A 20,542-nucleotide genomic window follows, 5' to 3' on the forward strand; every position below is an offset into this window, starting at 1 on the left:
GCAGAGAAAAAATTAGAAATGGAAATATAATCAGATTAATGTTTTTTAACAAAATTATTTTGCAGGTGACCAATGACAGGGTAAGTAAATTTACGAGTTCCATTTTTATTGAAAAAGCAGCTGTCTGTCAATGATATCATAAAGGCTGGACTTCAAGTTAATATATTACGTGGAATGGTTGTGTATATGATTGAAAAACTGAAAAGTCGTAAGTTAGTTAAGCTGTAGATTTTTGTTAAACCTTTTGATTTCAAATTGTCCATAAGTTCCTTTGAATTTTTAAGTATCCACATCTGATTTTTGATCGGAAACATATTACGGGTTTTCCGTAGCAAAACATTGACACTGCCATTTTTTCTATAATATTGAAGGGTACCCACATGATACCCGCAACTCCTCCTATACCACTGAATAAAATTTATATGATATACTTTCACAGATTCTTTATTACATAATGTCATTGTGACCTCCTATTTTACTTTTTGATCTGACATTTATTTCGGGTCTCTCATAGCAAAACATGGAATGGGAGGCGGTGGGTATCATTTAGTGAATTCTGTGCTCACAGTATCTCTGCTTATTTTCTGTTGTAAAAATTAAGTCTCATTACTATTTAGCATTACTAAAATGTTTAGATATGAAATAAGCTGATCTTCATATTTTATCATGATGAAGAAAAAACACAGTGGAAAAGAAAAAATTTGAGAAAAGTTAAAATGTCCAACAGCGGACCCTCTCAGACCTCGCAAAATTCAACCGTGAATTAATTTCAACAATCTAAGTTGAGAAAGTTCTATTGATCACTGAAATTAAAAAAAATAAAATCAACGAGGCGATGAAATAAAATAATAAATATATATAACTATTTTAAAAGATATTCAGTTGTAAATATTTAATTAAAGCTGATATAAAATAATAATTTTTTTTCAAATATATATATATTAAAAGAAAAAAACGATTTTGTTTGTCTTAAGACAGACTTCATTTTACATTCATATATAGGTATCATATTCATACAAAAAAGTAAGTATTATACCAATATTCCAATTGATGATACCACAGTATCCTTTTATAAAGACATCATTTGGTCGTCAATTACGCTTTAACATTTATTTATTTCAATGAAATTGGAAAAATAAGGAATTTATACAAAATCTTTCATTAAATTGTGTATTCAACATCCATATATAAAATTAAAAAAATTAATAAGTAGGTCATTTGCCTTTATTCTTTTTATATATATATATATATTTCTTGCTCTTTATATCAACGGTATTTTTATAGAATCCCGAGATTGTAAAAAATAAAATGTAATGTGATTTTTGATAGGCCTAATGTAATTTTTTTTCCTGAGCTTGGCAAATTCGTTTCTTTCCGTAAGTTCTCGCTAAGTCAGTCGTTCCGTCATTGAGGTCATTAAGATCGAGAACACCAATAAGATGGCGTAATTATAGTCACGTGTGCGGTCCGTTAGCTCTTCGGCTATTTCCGCTGCTTTCTGTGACAAGCGTAAAACTTTCATCAACAGCGGCCATTTTGGGTTGGTGATATTCTAATATTCCGTCTGTTCTACGGTAAAAATACTACCACAGAACGACTCTGGATCCCCAGAGTCCAAATGATTTTGAAGATGAGATATTGTTGAATAATTTAAGGCGGAGAAAAGAGGACTTTATTCATTTTTAAACAGCATGTAAGGTTTTATGTTACTGAATTTTGTCAGGTTTTTGTGATGGACTATCATGGCGAATCGAAATTGGAATTCCAAGGAATAAATGCGCGGATAAAAGACAGTAGCATGGCATATATTGCAACTAACTGGATTTATATATTTGCAAAACTTAAATATCTTCATTCAGGATCGTAAGTAGACTTGATAATATTCAAAACAGTGCCGATTAAAAGTCTTCGGTCTTTGACTTTTGATTCGGTTCATCATGGCCGACCAACTCGAAAGTGTGGAAGGTCCTCCAGCGGCGAAGAGGGCTAAGATTGCATCTCCCAAGCCTTCTGCGGAGGGAGGAGGTAAGTTTTTTTCTGTATGTTCTGTTATGGAAAATGATATAAGGAAATAGTTAATTTCTTTTGCGTATGATCAATCATGTATATAACATGGACCTGGTTCTTCCAGGCAAGAAGTCATTCTACATTTATTGTGTGCTAATTTGTAAAATTTTATAAAAATTGAAGGTGACGAGAGCCATGTAAAGTTAAATAAAAACATTCTTGATATATAAATTTGCAGATTTTAATGATTTGCTCAACATTCATGACATTGTTGATGCACTACCTGATGAACTTATGGGGTCAAGTGACCAAAATGGGATGATGGACCCACATCATTCTATGCAAGACCCATCGAAACAACATGCTCAACTTACTCAACTATTGTCAGGGGCTTCATCAGCATCTAGTATGGTTCCACCAAGCAGTAAAAGTCCGATGCCAAATTTGGGAAGCTTAAGTAACTTAAACAATGCAGCCAAAAGCCCCAGATCTGCGAACTTGTCATCTCCACCACTTGGATTAGGAGGCAAGAATGCTGTATCTCATGTTGGGATGGATAACTTTCCTTCAAACAGTGCTGGTTACTCATTGAACTCTGTGGGGACTTTAGTATCAAATGCAAACATGATGAACAAAAACATTGGACATAACCCTATTAATAGTATGGGTGTACAAATGCCAATCTCAAACTTGGGACAGCAAGCAAGTTCAATGATGTCAAATGGTCCACTTTATTCTGCAAGTGGACACAATCAGGGAAGGGGAAATGTGTCGGGAATGGGTCAGCAATTGCCAAGTATGTCGCAGGCAAATGTGATGGGAGGGTTGAACCAGATGCATGGTCCAAACAACATGGGTGGACATCCAGGCATGGGCATGCAGCAGCAACAAATGATAAAGGTACCATGGATTTCTTAAATGTTATATGATGAAGTGATGGCAAATTTAAAATTGATTTTTTTTCATAGCCAATGTTTGTATGTATTTCATCTTGAAAACATGCAACATTGTAAAGTAGTAAGATAATTAAGTAGTTATTGAGATTTTGAAGTGATGCTTTGGAACATCTCTGTAAAAATGAAAAAAAAACTTTGACTCTGTTAAATGTATGTTTTGTGTTGTTTTCAGCAAAATGGACCTCATGGAGGGAGTTCATTTGGATTTACAAACCAGAATGTTGTAGGACATCCACAGCAAACGGCGTCTCCGAACTACAATGCGACGTCCCTCCCTATGTCCCTCCCAATGTCCCTCCCCATGTCTATGTCATCAAACCTGACATCATCTACCATGTCAGTGTCATCTATTACAAGTACAGTCAATACAGTGAGTACAACGTTTTATGCTGTTAAACTTTGTCTAAAAATTGTAACACTGCTGATGTTTACAATAATCATAATATCAATGCACATTATTTTTACAGCAACCCCAGATGAATGCTGGTGGAATTGTGACAGGTCCAGCCTCAAACATGGGTGTATTACCAGGTTCTAATGCCAATCTGGCTCAAGGAGCAACTGGAACCCAACAGCCACCAACTGCTGACCCAGAAAAACGAAAACTTATCCAACAACAATTAGTGCTGTTACTGCATGCCCACAAGTGTCAGAGGCGGCAGCAGACCAATGGAGAAGTGTGCTCCCTACCTCACTGTAGGACAATGAAGAATGTGCTAAATCACATGACAACCTGTAACGCAGGAAAGTCTTGTCAAGGTAAAGTCTTAAAAGTTAAACTTGTTCATGTCAGTTGTAGATAAAGATTAAGACCTACGAAACTTTAGTTTAGCAAATATGCTTATTTGTAGATGGAGAATAACTTCTCTTTGCAAATCGATTAAAGTTGAAATTTCTGTGTACTTTGAATATTAACTATTGTATGTAGAATATATACATGTACCATTGATGATAGAATACAAAAATTAAAATTAGAATAGAATGTGAATATTTGAAAACTGTTGAATGCAGCATTAAAATATATTTGTTACCAACATTGACATCAAAACTTAAACAACAAACCAAGTATCAATGAATGCTCCTCCTGCTAGTTGCTGATTGAAGCATAGTATGTTTAACTCATTTGAAAAGAAAATGAGCTCTCATTTTCTGTAATCTATCTTAAACTGAAATATGGATTGTGATTATAATATTGAAATACCATATTTTGATAAAATTACTGAATCCATGATATTCCCCCTCTGTAGTTGCCCACTGTGCATCGTCCAGACAGATTATTACACATTGGAAGAACTGTACCAGGAATGATTGTCCAGTGTGCTTACCTCTGAAGCATGCTCAGAAAACAGACAGAACAGGGCAGAATCAAGCTACTGGTAATCCCAATGGTAAGATACCAGTCATATTTACAATTCTTGCTAGAGGTCATTAGGAGCATTTATGTAAACAATAGTTAATTCTCCAGAGTGAATGTGATGAAAGAGCAGGCATAGTCTATGTTAGCCTTTTCACTTTTAAATAGCAGCTATTGAAAGCAATAGTAAATGATAAAAAGTAATAGTAAAGGATATGACGTTGATGTCATATTTGATACCAAGACATACAAGTGCAAGTTACATTTTGAGAATGAAAATTAATATACTATTTCCAATAGCAGTTGATTTTTTTTTATTTTGTAGCATCAACAGTGCAGCAGAACCAGATCAGTCAGTTAAGTGGAGTTGGTACAGCAGCTAACAGAGTGGGGACTGCCACTGGTACAAGCACCCAACCCTCTCATGGCTTGACGGATAGTCAGATGAAGAGAGCTTATGCTGCTTTGGGTTTGCCATTTAACCAACCTAGTACAACAGCAGTTAGACCAAGTGGTGGATTAAATGATGGTATATTGAGCATTACTGTTTTCAAAGTGAGCTTTCTTAATTTATACTAGGTAGAGAAAATACTTGAAAAATATTGTTCGTTTTTTCAGCATCTGGATTGAATGCTAATAGTACTGGTAACCCCCAGAATAACTTGTTGTCTGGGTTCACAAATCCCACTGGCTTGGATCAGCAAAAATCTCAGCAGATTGCAGCCAACACAAATAGTGGTTCCAAGGAGTGGCACCAGAGTGTGACTCAGGACCTTAGAAATCACCTTGTGCACAAGCTGTAAGTAGATATCGAAAAAGTTTGTGGATTTTGAAATGCATCCTTTGTGTATTTGAGAGGAAAGACTAATTACTCCTATTTTACTTTAGTGTTCAGGCAATTTTTCCTACTCCTGACCCAGCAGCCCTGAAAGATAAGAGAATGAATAATTTGGTGGCTTATGCCAGAAAGGTGGAAGGAGATATGTATGATACAGCAAATAGTCGGGTAAGGAAGAACTTGTAGGATGTACTGTGATTTCATGTATATTCTGATTTGAATGTCCGTAAAACTTAAATGAGGCATGATACTTTACATAGGTTCAGTTATTGTAGAAGATTAAGGGTTTTTTCTCTTGAGCACAAGTAAGACATTTAGATAAAGCAGATTATAATGATGACATTTTTGCTAACAGGAGGAATACTATCATTTGTTGGCTGAGAAGATCTATAAAATCCAGAAAGAACTAGAAGAGAAGCGATTATACAGAATTCAGCAGGGTACTGGAGGAGCAGCCAATATGCCTGGAGCAAGACAGAGGCTAAGTAAGTTCTAATGCTGATCCAAATAAACATAGTAGATTGCAGACACTAACATAATAAGGCACTCCTCATACGAGGTACCTTATACAGAACATTATTTTGAGAAACTTATTTTTATGGCTTACGAAGCCATTATAGGTACTGGTGTCTTCCGTATCTTTACGGCAAAGAGTTCACTGTGCATTCTAGTAGACATGAGCAAGATAAAATAGTCTTCGTCATTTCTTTAATTCTATTCTACCTTTGTTGTGAAAATTACTCACCAAGTTTTTAATAAAAAAAACCTTGTTATTTCCATTTAATTCTCGCTACTGAAGACAAGCTAAAGATAAACCAAATTAAAAATAACTAAGTTGAATAAAGTCTTGTGAGGACGCGGAAGAATATCTTTTGACCGTATCTGTAAACAGCGCCACCGTGTAGGTATAGAGTCGATCTAAATGAAAGAAAGAGAACTCTGTCAGGAGTACGTTATCGCGCCAGATAGTTCGTAGGAATACAGATTAATATTTTACCTTACAAACTGTTTAAACAGCTGCTAAAAGCAGTGATTTCCTAAGGCCGTTTTTGCATGGCGGTAACGCGATCACGATCTCCCGCCAACTCAATGTTGTGAACTCAATGCGTATCGCAGCACATGCAATAGCCCGGCCAACTATCAATTTTTGTTCATTGCAATATAATTACTGGTATATATTACTAAGTATCAAGCTTGTAGTTGATGAAAATATTAATTAATAACCATAAAAATGTAATTGATGGCTGACAGATAGTACGGACGGCAAAAGGAATACATTTGTTAATGCACATGCGGGGTTTTCCAACATTCAACAGGTCGTTCTATAAATAACATCGATGATCCGACATGAAAAAAAAAGATTCATCATTTAAACACATAATATTTAAGACATTTTTTTTTTTTTGCATTAATGTACTGAAAATGAAACGTGTGATTAACATTATCAATGTTTATGAATTTACTTTATGAACTCTGGAAAGCACTTAGTTCAAACGCATACATGTGCTTCTAAAACACAGAGACCTCTATATTCAGAAGCGCTCCAAGTAACAATATCTACTTGCAGTAAGCATTACAATTTACATTGGTGCTAATGAGAACAAAAAGTTCAAGATGATTGGAAGACTAGATACATAAAAAAATAAGGGAGGGTTATTTGGGGCCCATCTGTAGATAACAAAATTAGCACAATATACTGTAACATAAAACAGTAAAAAGACAGTGGCTTTAAAGAAAATTTTAGAATTTGTATTTTTCATTTAAATATGAATTTAGATAAAATAAACTCAACTTCCAAGAAACACCTCAGGCCGTCAATTCAGCGACCCCCACCCTTGCTGTAAGAAATTTTTGGGGAGAACACTTAGTAATATTCTAATATACTACATTTCCTTACATTTTACATCCATGTCAAGCACGTAAGCCATTATGGCCCTTCAGGCCTTTGATTGTAATCCTAGTTATATTTTTATTTCATTCAAGTTACTATAATATTGTCATTTTAAAAAAATTATACTTTTTAAGAAGGTATTTCGTATCAATTTGCAGATGGACCTTTGAGTTCATTATTGCCCCAAGCAGGTGGCAACGTTTCAAACGATCCTTTTGGATTGTCTCCAGCAACTCCAATTCCAGACATGTTGAGAGCCCCCAGTCCACGACAGCCTCTCAACAATACACCAGGAGGAATACGTCCTGGTGTTGACAATTCTCACAATTATCAAAATGTAAGTTGAATGTCAATGACTGCAAATTTTGTATGATGATGATCCCAAAAAGTAACACTAATTAATGATATCCATGTATTTGTTTCTAGATTGCTGGAATGACCCCCCAAGATCATTTACAACAAATCAGGAATCGTTTACCGCAGCCTCCCATTATCCATTCGTCTCAACCTCCCCAAGCTTACCAAAATCAAATATCACAGGTACAACTACAAATTCTTAGATTCTAGTCTTTATCTCCAAGGTTACTGTAGTACAACAATTCAAAAAAAAAAAAGCAATGACAAGCATGTATTAATTTCCTTTCAGTCACCATCCACCATGACCCAGGCATCACAAGGCATCACACAGTTATCATCACAAATGGGGTCATCAGTTAACAATCTTCTCAACTCATCAACTTCTCAGCTTACTAGTCAAGTTTCAGCACCGATTTCACAGACAGTTCCGAATTCAACCCAGCCATTTGACGTAAGTTTTATGATTATATTGAAAATATTTTAGTTGTTCAAAAAATAGGTTTACCTGAATGAAACATGAAGGTGAAAACAGTAATTACTCTTAAATGATACAAACTTTAAGCAAATCAAACAAAGGCCTCTAGAAACATCAGAAGTGGGATCAAATGTCATGGAGGAAGAAGCATTACTTATTACTACATGTAAATAAAATTGAATGTAAAATGGAGGTTGAAAATGTCTTTCCTTTGAATTTCAGCCAACAACAACAGTTACGAGCTCTGTGGGCAATACACAAATAAAGACTGAAATAAAACAAGAAGATGGAAGTCAGGCCATCACCTCTCAGACATTGAAGGATGTGTTGATGGCTCCAAGCACCACTGGAAACACACCCAGCACCATGTCATCAGCTGCCACCTCTGTTTCCACCACATCCACTGTTTATACCTCCACCTCCAAACCTATGGACATCAAGCAGGAAGTGAAACAGGAAGTGGAAATCAAGACAGAGCCAGAGATTAAGCAGGAGCCGGGCTCTGTGGGAGGAAAACAGGTACAGTAACTTTCTTTATAGTTTATGAATGGAGGCAGCTTCAATTGCTTTCTTATTAATTATATGTTGATCTACACTATGCATCTAAAATTGATATTTTAAAAGTTGTATGGTCTTTGAGTGTTTCATATTTTTTCCAATGGATATTATCATCTAGGTCTGTACATCTTATGTTCAAATAGCAAAAAATGCTTCTTTAATAATCTTTGCCTTGTGCCTAAGTTGTATGTGGTTTGTCCCAAAGTTCTGTAGGAATTTGGTGTCGTGAATAAATGGAAAGTTTGTGATAAATAAAACAATATACATTTATGGATAAACTTTGATGAATTAGACATGTGATCCCTATTACATGCAATATTATATTGTCTAGTGTAAGAAGGTGGCACACTACCCAAAGATAACAATTTAAGATCAGTATATTTAAAACCTTGTGAAAAGGGAATTAAATGTCAGAATTTAGAAAAATAGAAATGAAAACAGTTGACAGGTGGGCCCTTAAAATGTACAACTCCATTTGAGAAAAGATCTGTATGATGAACTAAAAATTTTAATTTTGGTAATTAGCATATCCCCACCTTAAGAAAATTAATTCAAATTGGTGTATCTTAATTCACAACTGAGATAGCTTTGGATGTTAGTGAGCAGTAACACTGCAATTCTCACTACTCAAATTTTTCTCAATTTCATAATTCATCAACAATTAACATACTTTATCCATTTGACAAGAAAATTTTATAGAGATAGGTTAAATTTTGTAAAAGACCTAATTTGATTGTATTATGATTTGAAAGATAAAGGAAGAACAAGGAGAGAATAGTAGTAACAGTATGGATGTGTCAATGGATTCCAAACCCAACACTGAGGGAGCTGAGAGTCAGGAAGCCAAGGACAGTCCGCTACCGTCAGTGGCCACCCCTGGGGCGAGTTCTGAGGCCACACCAAGTTCTTCCCAAACCAAACAGCCTCGGCAGAAGAAAGGTGAGCTATTGTCAGATAATATGTACCACACACTTTGCTTATGTTACCAATTTTAAGATGACTTTATTTTAGGTTCAGAAATTTAAGACACAATGTTATTAAAGCGGGGGGGGGGGGGGAGTATTTTTGGGATTCCATTCCATCATTTATGTTTCATTATCTAATTATTACTTTGCAGTTTTTAAACCTGATGAGTTACGGCAAGCACTGATGCCAACACTGGAAAAACTTTACCGCCAAGACCCTGAGTCAATGCCATTCAGACAGCCAGTGGACCCAGTCATGTTGAATATACCAGTAAGTGTTTCATTGTATCCAGTAAACAGTAACAGTATAGTATTCTAATTTTGATTTCATCAGTATTTTGTTATATCATCATTCTGTTACGTATTTATTTCCTTGTTTTAGGATTACTTTGACATAGTGAAGAAGCCTATGGACCTGTCTACCATAAAAAGGAAGTTAGACACGGGCCAGTACACAGATCCCTGGCAGTACTGTGATGATGTGTGGCTCATGTTTGATAATGCTTGGTTGTACAACAGGAAGACTTCACGTGTCTACAAGTACAGTTCAAAGGTAATGCAGGAGCAAATTGTAGCTGATGTGTCTTTGTCAAACTTTTTTAAAGTTGAATATTTCTAAAAACTCTTCACTGTAAAATACTTATACATGTAATTACAATATTACATTTATTTTCAGTTGGCTGAAGTATTTGAAGCAGAGATAGATGGAGTGATGCAGTCTTTAGGATACTGCTGTGGACATAAATATGTTTTCAGTCCACAAGTTCTCTGCTGTTATGGTAAACAGTTGTGTACAATTCCCAGAGATGCTATCTACTACAGTTATCAGAATCGGTGAGTCCTGCTTCATGTTTAATAACTGCTATATAAACATTTAACAGTGGCATGATTTTGATTGAGTCAATTTCATTTCTGTAAATGATAAAGCAGTGATTTTCTTCTAAAAGAATAAATTTAATGCATTAAAGAAATATTGATTATCATTTTAGGTAGACACTTTACTTATTTTAATTGTACTTCAATTGAACATTCACATGCATGAACACTCATTTGTATATGCTTTTTTGCTGCAGTTATTTATCTTTGGCTTATTTGCTTTGCTTGTCTTGCAATTTTTGATGTATGTATATGTGTTTAATCTCTGGTTACTTCTTTAAAATTTATTTGAACCAATATACTTTTGCCACCCTTGATGAATTATAGTATATTAATACAATGCAGTCAGTGAGAAAGAACTTGAATGGGTTTATTTGGGGAAAAAAATCATTAATTTTATAATGAAAATGTATCATATATTAGATGTATTTACCTAAAAAGGATGAATACAATGGTAGGACTGCTTCTTTTGTGTGCAATAATGTGTACATTAATAGTGCTTGCATTATTATTCACTTGAATACTGCTCATGAAGATGCATACAGTCATTAGAAGTCATATGTTCAAGATCATGAAAAAATTTATTTAAAATAGTCAATGTTTTTGACTTAAGGCAAGTTTGAGTGACATCCACTCAATTGAAAAACTACAAGGCCTTTCTTAGATTTTAAATCTTATCTGAAGAACATATATATGTTTCTTATGACATAATATTTATTCTTTTTTACCTAAAGACATTATGATTCTCATATTTTTCAATAACTTTACCCTGAATTATGACTTAGTTTTATTCTGTTAGGGGGTAAAGACTTAGTTTTATTCTGTTAAGGGGTAGATAAATGTGAATGGGGTTATTTGAAAGTCTTCTTAAATTTAGTAAATGTGTTGTAGAATTTATCAGTTAAATAGAATGTTTTACACCAACTTATGTTGGGCTCTGTTATTGTCTATTGCGTCATGTTTGACTGTTTCTGTGATGTACACCTGAATCCGAATCTCAGCTTTGTTGAAGGTTGTCTGGCACATGTATTTTCTTTACTTAAGATTTCACATTTATTTTAAAGTTAATGTTCATTTTATAAGTCTTCAGAATGGCTCATGTAGAAAAAATATGTGGAAGCTTTTATTCAATTATTTGCAAAATTTAAGTTTCTTTGAATTACCCCATTCTTCAATTTTAAATAATGACAACCATATAGTGTATGTTAAAGTTTGTTAAAATATGATCTTTGGGGGGTTGAGTTGTGGTCATTCAATTGATTGGGTGTTTTAATTGAGAAATAACAAAATCTTGTATGATCTGCAGAACAGGAAAACATTTTGACTAATATAAATAAAACATTCAATGCAGGAAAATTTTATTCCAAGTCAGTCTTTTGATAGGGCTGTAGTTTTCTAAATAGTGTATTATGTATCATTTTGTTATTTTTGTATCACTTTGATTTTATTTTCATTTAGTTTCTTTTTATTTTGTCATCTTTTTTTTTATTTATTACATTGGTAAATAATGCCTTTATTTTTTCTTCTCTATCTGCTTATGCTGATGTGCCATCGCTGTTGTATCGTATGCTCTTCATCACTGCACATTCATCATATCACCATCATTGCTCATCTCAATGGAACCTCCCATACAGTACAAGACAAAATGGCCTCTTTTCTGACAGATATATTTATTGTGAGAAGTGCTTCCAAGAAATCCAGGGGGACGAGGTGGAACTGTCTGATGATCCCACTCAGCCTGTCACGTAAGTATCACATGTTGACATCATTCAAATACAGAGGTCAACTGAAAAGGTTGAATCTACGGTATTGTTGTTCCCCATGTTTCAATTGTATAGTTATCAAAGTTAAAGCTAAGACTCGAATGATGTATCATGGAACAAAAATCCCATGAAAACATTAGCCCTTAGAAAAAGGTTTCTGGTTCTCAGTCCCGATAGTGCAGATTTAAATATTGTCTTAATAACTTTATCATTAGGGCCCCGCAAGGATTTGCGGGTGCCCTATAGTAATCACTCTGTCCATCTGTCTGTCCGTCTGTCTGTCCGTCTGTCATTCTTCCGTCCACAAATTTTCTGTTTTTTCCTAATAACTTTTTTTTTGGTAGCCCAATTAAGTTCAAATTTGGTATGGTAGTTAGTAGGCAAAAAATTTTGATGTAAATGTCCTCTGGTTTGGAGCTGGGGTGGTGGGGTAGATTCCTTAACTTTATACAAGAATGAATTGGGAAAGAGAGATAACTTCTGAAAAATGTTGTAAACTGAATACTGCAATGTATGAGCCCCTTGGGATTAATTAGCTTTCCTCCTGAAGAAAATCCAAAGCATTATCTTTATCTGTCACATTGAGATTAATTACCACCTCTGTCTGCAAATGAAGTTTGTTTTGAAGTTAAGTCCATTTGGAATGCTATGAACACTATGAAACGTGGATTGAAGTATAAATGTTTTTACTTTATTTTTGTTGAAATAGCCTACACGATGAGTTCTGATTTCATTGTCTTCTAAAAATAAGAAATAGATTAAAGAAGATATAGTTTTTATTTTGATTTGTTTATTTATTTTTTTTTTCTTCATGAAAATTCATGAATATTATTAATTTTTAAGGCAGTTGGATAAAAACCTCATTCTATCATTACTGAAAAAACAATTAATCCCTTGGGATTAATTATCTGGCCTGCTGCAAAATATTTAGAAGGCGTATCTTTATCTGTCACTTTAAGATTAATGAAAACCTTTGTCTGCAACTGCTGTTTGTTTTGAAGTCAAGGTCAAGCCTTCATGATATGTATTTGCATTCATTGAAGGCTGGCATTTTATATAACAAAAGCTTCACTATTATTTAGAAATACATTCAGTGTTGAGTTGTTCTTTACTGCCTTAGGTAAAATAAATACAAGGATATTATTTACAGGTTTTTGGATAATCAGGAATTATCTTGAAATTTTAAGAATACAGTTGCTGTTTCTTATTCATCATATATATTTCTTAAATCATTCCATAAGCTGCACCCTTATAATTCTACCCCATGGCGGGGCCCTTGCTGACTGGTCAGTTTTCTAGTTTTAATAAAAAATGCTGAAAAAATAAAATAAAGAAAACAAAAAATAAAATCACAGATAGGACTTCTCTAGTGTCTTTGGAATATTGTTTGTGCATCATAGTAGAATTCTGCAAGGTGACAACAGATTGTAGCTTAGGTCCAAAATATTTCAATTTTAAGAAGTGATTCAAAAGAACAAGTCAAAGAGTGAAAGTTACATCAAAAATTCAATCTATTCTAGTATGTGCATGGTTTGTATACAAAAAATCAAATACCTCAGGAAAAGATCTGAATAAAAGACCTGAGAACCAGATAACAAAATGGGAAAGGGGATTACTGTTATCTCATTGTATCAGTGTTAGTCACTTTGATAAGAGATATTTTACCCTTGTTTTTATTTTAAAAAAGCTGAATTGTCTATTGTTAAAAAAAAACAACAACAAAAAACACCTACTTCATTGAAAGTATTGTTTTATTCCTGTTTACCATGTACATGATGTAGTGCATCTCTTTTATATACTTGAGTAGAAGTATTGTTCAACTGCCAGTCACTTGATGCACATGACCTTAAAAAGTCAAATTAATGTATGGCACATAATGTGCATAACTATTTTATAACATTTAATAATTTGCTGCACAGATTTCAAGTTTTATTGTAGTGATGAAATATTTAGCTTCATGCTTGTGCTTTTTGATTTTCTCCAGAAAAATTTCAAAGACCCAGTTCACAAAGATGAAAAACGATCAGCTTGATTATGAACCGTTCGTGGAATGTGAGGAATGTGGAAGGAAGATGCATCAAATATGTGTCCTACATTTTGAACCTATCTGGCCCAATGGGTAAGTAATAAATTAAGTAACTTCTTGACCTATTCATACTAATAAAAAAAATTGCAGTGGTGTTGTACAAAGTTTCCAAGACTTATGCAAAATTCTTTATTGTGTGCTATTGACCCATAGTAAAGCAAAGAAAAAAGTTCAGCTAGAGAAAAAAAATAGAAGATTTTGGGCTGATGTAAGCTAAAGAAAAGTGCCTACCAACTAATTAGTTCAAAACCTCTAGCAAAGCAGTTATAATTTTTTTTGTAAGTTTCCATTACCAGCTTTTATAATCTTAAAGAATACTAAATAAATTGTATTTGATTTTTTTCAGGTTTACTTGTGATAATTGCCATAGAGCGAAGGGGACAAAGAGAAAAGAAAATAAATATTCTGCCAAAAGTGAGTAAAATGATGAGATGAAGACTATCGTTATTGTTTAATTTTTTCTCTATGAGACATGTCTGAACCCTTCATTTATTTTCTGTTTTAGATTTGCAATACTCTGGTATCCCTCCGACTAAGTTAGGTACATACCTGGAGAATAGGGTAAACAACTTCCTGAAGAACAAGGATGCTGGTGCTGGGGATGTTACAATTAAAGTGCTATCTAGTGGTGAAAAAATGGTGGAAGTCAAACCAGGCATGAAGGCCAAGTCAGTATACTTATTTGACTAATTCAGATATATTCATGTAGAAAATACAGAAAAAAATTGATTACAATCCCTTCCTATGATATTTTTTAAGCAGTATAATATACTTTTGTCTTGGCCAAAATTAGAAAATAAAGAAAAGTTTTTTTCTGTTGCAGGTTTTGTGACAATGGTGAGATGGAGCAGGCTTTCCAATACAAGGCCAAGGCAATGTTTGCTTTTGAAGAGATAGATGGAACAGATGTTTGTTTCTTTGGAATGCATGTACAGGAGTATGGTTCAGACTGTCCCCAGCCTAACAATAGGTGAGAACTTGTCTTACTATTTCTTACAAATATAGCATTATTAAGTGTTTGGTTTTCTCCAGTTCCGAGTTTAAAGATATCATTAACAAATGTATGAATCACTTTTGATAAAAAGATTAAATGCTGCATTCATTTATTTCTGTTTTTAAATGCCATTGTTCTTGAAAAAAAAGTGTCTAAATGTATTAAATTGTAGGAGGGTGTACATATCATATCTGGACAGTGTCCATTTCTTTCAACCACGCCAACTGAGAACTGCTGTGTATCATGAAATTCTGATTGGCTATTTGGAATATGTGAAGCAGCAGGGTTACACCTGGGCTCATATCTGGGCCTGTCCTCCCAGTGAAGGGGATGACTACATATTTCACTGTCACCCACCGGAGCAGAAAATTCCCAAACCAAAGAGACTGCAGGAGTGGTACAAGAAAATGTTGGACAAAGCAATCATTGAGCGATGTGTGATAGATTATAAGGTAAGATATAATTTACCTTATTTGTTGATGTATTTTGGTATACTGCAGTTAAGTCAAGAGTGATGAATACATGAGTGTTCTGGTTTTGAAAAATCTTGGTTATCAGAATTTGGTTAAAAAAAATACAAAGTGAAAGAATTTTCTTATTGAACAGGTATCAGTTAAAAGACTTTTTAAAATGATCACTTAAGTAGATATGAAAGGAGTCCATACTGAATATTAGGTTTGTAACATGGCACTTTTCTTTTACAGGATATTCTTAAAGATGCCATAGAGAGCAATGTAACCAGTGCTACTCAGATCCCCTACTTTGAGGGTGACTTCTGGCCCAATGTGTTGGAGGAGAGCATTAAGGAGTTAGATCAGGAGGAGGAGGAGAAGAGGAAACGTGAAGAGGCCGAGGCTGCAGCTGCTGAACAGGAGCCTGAGTGTATTGACGAGGGGGAGGGCAGCAACCAGGTAAAGCAACGTAAAATAGTCCACACTATACACACAGCTATAAACGAGGGGGGGGGGGCAGCAACCAGGTAAAGCCTGTAGTAGATCTCAATATAAGATGTTAATGACCTCACCACACTATACACACATTCAAGTATAGAAATGTGAATTTTAAAGTAATATACGCCGTATGGATGCCGATTTGAATGTGAAACAAAATGATTAAATGATTTGAAACACATAAAGTGTAATGAAAAAATAATATTTCCACAAAATTAAACTATAAAACTTGTTGTAATAACAGAACAATAAAGCAAAACCTGCAATCAAGAATTCAGTCTTTTCATGAATATTGATAAAGGAAGGTCTAAATATCTCAATATAAGATGTTAATGACAACGATTATTAATAAAAGGTTAATATGCGTCATAACATATATATAATTACATTTAAAGATAAGTTATATTAATAGTAACACGCCATCCATGTCAAAAGTGAGTTGTTTTTTGCACGTGTTTGTTTATCAATTAAAAGTGTTGGTGGATTTACTTAAAAAAGACATTATTCTCCTTGCAGGATTATAAATCATTATAATTTGATAACTTAATAACGCGTTTTATTTTAATCGTGTATTTTAAAGTATTTTTATTGGTAAACAAAATATATAAATTTCCAGCCGTATTTTAAAATGGCGCACGTTATAGCGTATATAACTTTAAAGTAAGGATGTAAAGGAAAAAATGCAAGAAGGCATTTGGGGATTTCATTTGCAGACTTTATGATGTTTTTTGTGATTATGAACTTACACAATGTAATCATTTGTAGGGAGTTGGAAAGAAGAAGGGCAAGAGTAACAGAAATAAGAAAGCCAGCAAAAGCAAGAACAGTCAAAGAAAGAACCCAAAGAAAACCAATATGCCTCATGGTGGCAATGATCTCACCCAAAAAATTTATGCCACAATGGAGAAGCATAAAGAGGTATGAATGATGTTGAAAAATATTAATTGCAGAAAATTATCATGTTTTATTTTGCAGTATTGTACAAATTGAAATGAAATCATATCATATAAAGTATGATGTTTGGAAAAATTATTGTAGGTGAAATAAGGTATTAGTTTATAAATATTTTTTTACGTGAAATCTTCAAGAGTTCTGGTATTTTTACTATTCTTACTGTTATATAGGTATTCTTTGTGATAAGACTCCACAGTCAGGCCTATGCCTCTCAATCACTTCCTCCAATCAATGACCCTGACCCCATGATCACCTGTGACCTGATGGATGGTCGTGATGCTTTCCTCACAATGGCTCGGGATAAACATCAGGAGTTTTCTTCACTACGGAGGGCTAAATACTCAACCTTGGCAATGTTGTATGAAATTCACAATCAGGGAAGAGACAATTTTGTGTACACATGCAATAACTGTAAAGCCCATGTGGAGACTCGCTGGCATTGTACTGTTTGTGAAGTAAGTATTTCTGTATTGTTGTGTATGTACATTATTTATTCTGCTTTAAAGTAAGTCTTTATGCTCATATTACAAAATTATTCATTGTATTGTTTCAATGATTCTAGTTATAAATTAGTCTCGTTCCCTAAGAAAAAATAGAGAACTGGGAAAAATGATGCAGAGAATTTTCACATTATTCTGTCTCATGGTAGAAATTATAATGTGATATTTCTTAAAAAACTTTTAAAAGAGGTGAATGCTTTGTAATCAATACCTTGTATTTTTCAGGACTATGATTTGTGCAATGCCTGCTATGAGACAGAGAAACATGCTCATAAAATGGAGAAACTTGGACTTGATTTGGATGATGGAACATCTTCAAATGATAAACAAGATAATCCTCAGGAATCTCGTAGACAATCTATTCAGAGGTGCATTCATTCTCTTGTGCATGCATGTCAGTGTAGAGACGCCAACTGTAGACTACCTAGTTGTCAGAAGATGAAACGTGTTGTTTCTCATACAAAGTGTTGTAGGAAAAAGACAAATGGAGTGTGTCCGATATGTAAACAGCTTATTGCTCTGTGCCTGTATCATGCAAAACATTGTACGGAGAACAAGTGTCAAGTACCATTCTGTCTACAGATTAAGCATAAACTGAGGCAGCAACAACTTCAGCATCGGCTTCAACAAGCTCAGATGTTGCGAAGGCGAATGGCTGTGATGCAAAGGACTACTGCTACTCCTAGTGCACAACAAGTGACATCTCAGCCTTCGCCTTCCCCTGTATCTATTCCACAACAACAGCCACAGCAGCCTGGATTAGGTGGCAAACCTCTTCCTGCTCCTCCCCAAGCTGCCATGCAGGCAGCACAGGAGGCCAAGAGGATAGCTCTCCAACAGACTCTAAATACTATGAGCAAGCCTATGCCCACTGTGCCACAGAGTACAAACATGGCTCCACCGCCAATGAAACCAAATCCAACACTCTCTGCCATGCCCCCACAGCAGCAGCAGACACCTTCAGTTGGAATGTCAAATTGGCAGAACTATCCTCAGAATAACCAGCCTCAAATTCGCCCTCAAATTCAGCCTCAACAGCAGTTGCCGAGAATGCAAATGCCAAACAGACAACAGCAACAAGCCATGAATCAACCAGGCATTCAAATGCAACCAAACCAGATAAGACAAACAAATCAGAATGCTTTGCATGATTTGTTAAGAACTCTGAAATCTCCATCATCAAACCAGCAGCAGGCTCAAGTTCTTCAGATTCTGAAGTCCAATCCACAGCTTATGGCAGCTTTCATTCAACAAAGAGCAAAACAACAGCAGATGCAAGGACAGGGTCAAGGACCACCTAATAACCCAAATCCCCTGCAGAACATGGGTCAGCTGGGCATGAATGCTCCCCAGACAACAGGGCAGCCCACAACCCAGCAGCAACAAATGTGGCAATATCAGCAACAACAAAGATTAAGAATGCAACAACAAAACTCTGTTCCGCAACAACATAATGTGCAACAACCTCAAACAAATCAAATGGGACAATTTCAGGCTCCACAACCTCCGTTTGCACAACGACAACGCATGCCCTATCCCCAGCAAACACCCCCCGGGTCATTCCAAGGGGATGGAACACAACACATGCAACAACAGTTTAATCAACAGCATCAGCAACAGATGATTCATCAAGTTCATCAGCAGCAAGTCCAAATCAGACAACAGTTTTCTGGAGGAAAACCCGTGAGTCCCCAGATGTCGGCCAATCAGACCCCATCTCCCCAGCAGTTCATGCAGCAAGTGCGTTCACCCACATCATTACCACAAACTGTCCGATCCCCTCAACCAATCGCATCACCTCATCAGCAGCTAAATCCATCCCCTCGCCAACCTCAAATGTCGCCTCATCATGTTATAACAAATCCCTCTCATCCAGGAGTGCATGACACTAACCAAATGAACTCAGAGACAATGTTGTTTAGTGGTGGCATGTCCCTACAGAATCAAGGAGGGGATTCTGGTCTGGGACTGCCACAAGACAATGAGGTGGCCCCACTGACACCACAAGACCAGTTATCAAAATATGTAGAGACCTTGTAGGACTTGGTCATTAAACTGTTATGCCTCTTAAAGATGCAAATGCAAATAGTATTGTACAAAGGATTATGAATTCTCCTTGTATATTGTACTTGTTTCCAGAACAAAAATCGAAAAAAGAGAGGTTTTAATATATTTTAATGGTACTATTGTTGAGTCAAGCATGAATGTGATGTTTGATTGTTGTTTGAGTTTATATATATATGATATGAATTTTATAATGATTACAGAGAAAACATTCATTTCTTTTTTCTTGTGTGAGGAAATCGCATAACTCATGTGACTTATAGATTTTAGTCATAGGCCTGCCATTACATTTTATTTAAGAAAAAATTCTAGATCAAAAGCATTCATTCATGAAATTAACTTTGCTGTGTTATAAAAATCATGTTATGAATACAATGTAAATGTTACTGTACAGCTAGTGGAAACCTTTCATTGCTTTTTGTTTTCTCTGATGTGCAGGTTTTCACATGGATGAAAGAATTATATTTTGTATGTTTCCTTAAATTATGAGTGGTGTAGAAGTACAAATTTGTGCAACACATTCACAGCTTTATGAACATTTTCTTGGTTTGTACATTTGTATTCTGTCTTCAGATTTTTAATATTGATTACTCTGTCATGTTGAAATGAAGGAACCATTGTATAAATACAGAAAATCATAAAAATCATCCTTGTTTCTCCCCTTTTTTCTAGAAAAACAGATTATCTCTATGGTGCTTTATAGATTTTGTAGCTCAGTGAGAAATTGTGAAGAGTACCAAATTGCAGATAGAGAATGCAGAGTATCTATTGCCCAACTTTAATTTATGTAATCGTTAATGGAAGGATAGTTATGTGAAAAATTTAAAAGAAATCTCTCCTGGACTTCATGCGGCCAAACTGTTGACATTAGAAATTTATCTTTTAAAATATCTTGGCAGGCAAACTGATTGTGAAGAATAATTTACCTTTCACAGAATTTGTAATAATTCGAGA

The 20,542-nt window shown here is 34.9% G+C and overlaps 1 protein-coding gene across 2 annotated transcripts; it reads left to right on the plus strand.

Moving 5' to 3' along the window:
* Nucleotides 1-1,510: 1,510 nt before the first annotated feature.
* On the plus strand, nt 1,511-20,235 carry LOC134234056 (CREB-binding protein-like). 2 transcript variants are annotated; one of them, XM_062716100.1, is made up of 27 exons: nt 1,511-2,025; nt 2,246-2,907; nt 3,136-3,333; nt 3,431-3,722; nt 4,211-4,351; nt 4,643-4,846; nt 4,936-5,116; nt 5,206-5,323; nt 5,511-5,640; nt 7,205-7,383; nt 7,473-7,586; nt 7,693-7,854; nt 8,101-8,397; nt 9,189-9,375; nt 9,554-9,672; nt 9,784-9,954; nt 10,078-10,235; nt 11,912-12,022; nt 14,025-14,159; nt 14,473-14,540; nt 14,632-14,794; nt 14,950-15,096; nt 15,293-15,572; nt 15,825-16,031; nt 16,836-16,988; nt 17,195-17,479; nt 17,750-20,235. In XM_062716100.1, exons 1-27 carry the CDS (start codon nt 1,938-1,940, stop codon nt 19,562-19,564), a joined length of 6,765 nt encoding a protein of 2,254 aa, XP_062572084.1. In that variant the 5' UTR covers nt 1,511-1,937; the 3' UTR covers nt 19,565-20,235. The 2 variants fall into 2 exon arrangements, with proteins under 2 accessions (XP_062572084.1, XP_062572085.1); XM_062716101.1 differs by having other exon boundaries at nt 11,942-12,022.
* The last annotated feature ends 307 nt before the right edge of the window (nt 20,236-20,542 follow it).

This window comes from Saccostrea cucullata, unplaced genomic scaffold (genome assembly GCF_032062105.1).
Source record: "Saccostrea cucullata isolate Sc308-1 unplaced genomic scaffold, CSIRO_AGI_Scuc_v1 ctg221, whole genome shotgun sequence".
Classification (NCBI taxonomy): domain Eukaryota; kingdom Metazoa; phylum Mollusca; class Bivalvia; order Ostreida; family Ostreidae; genus Saccostrea; species Saccostrea cuccullata.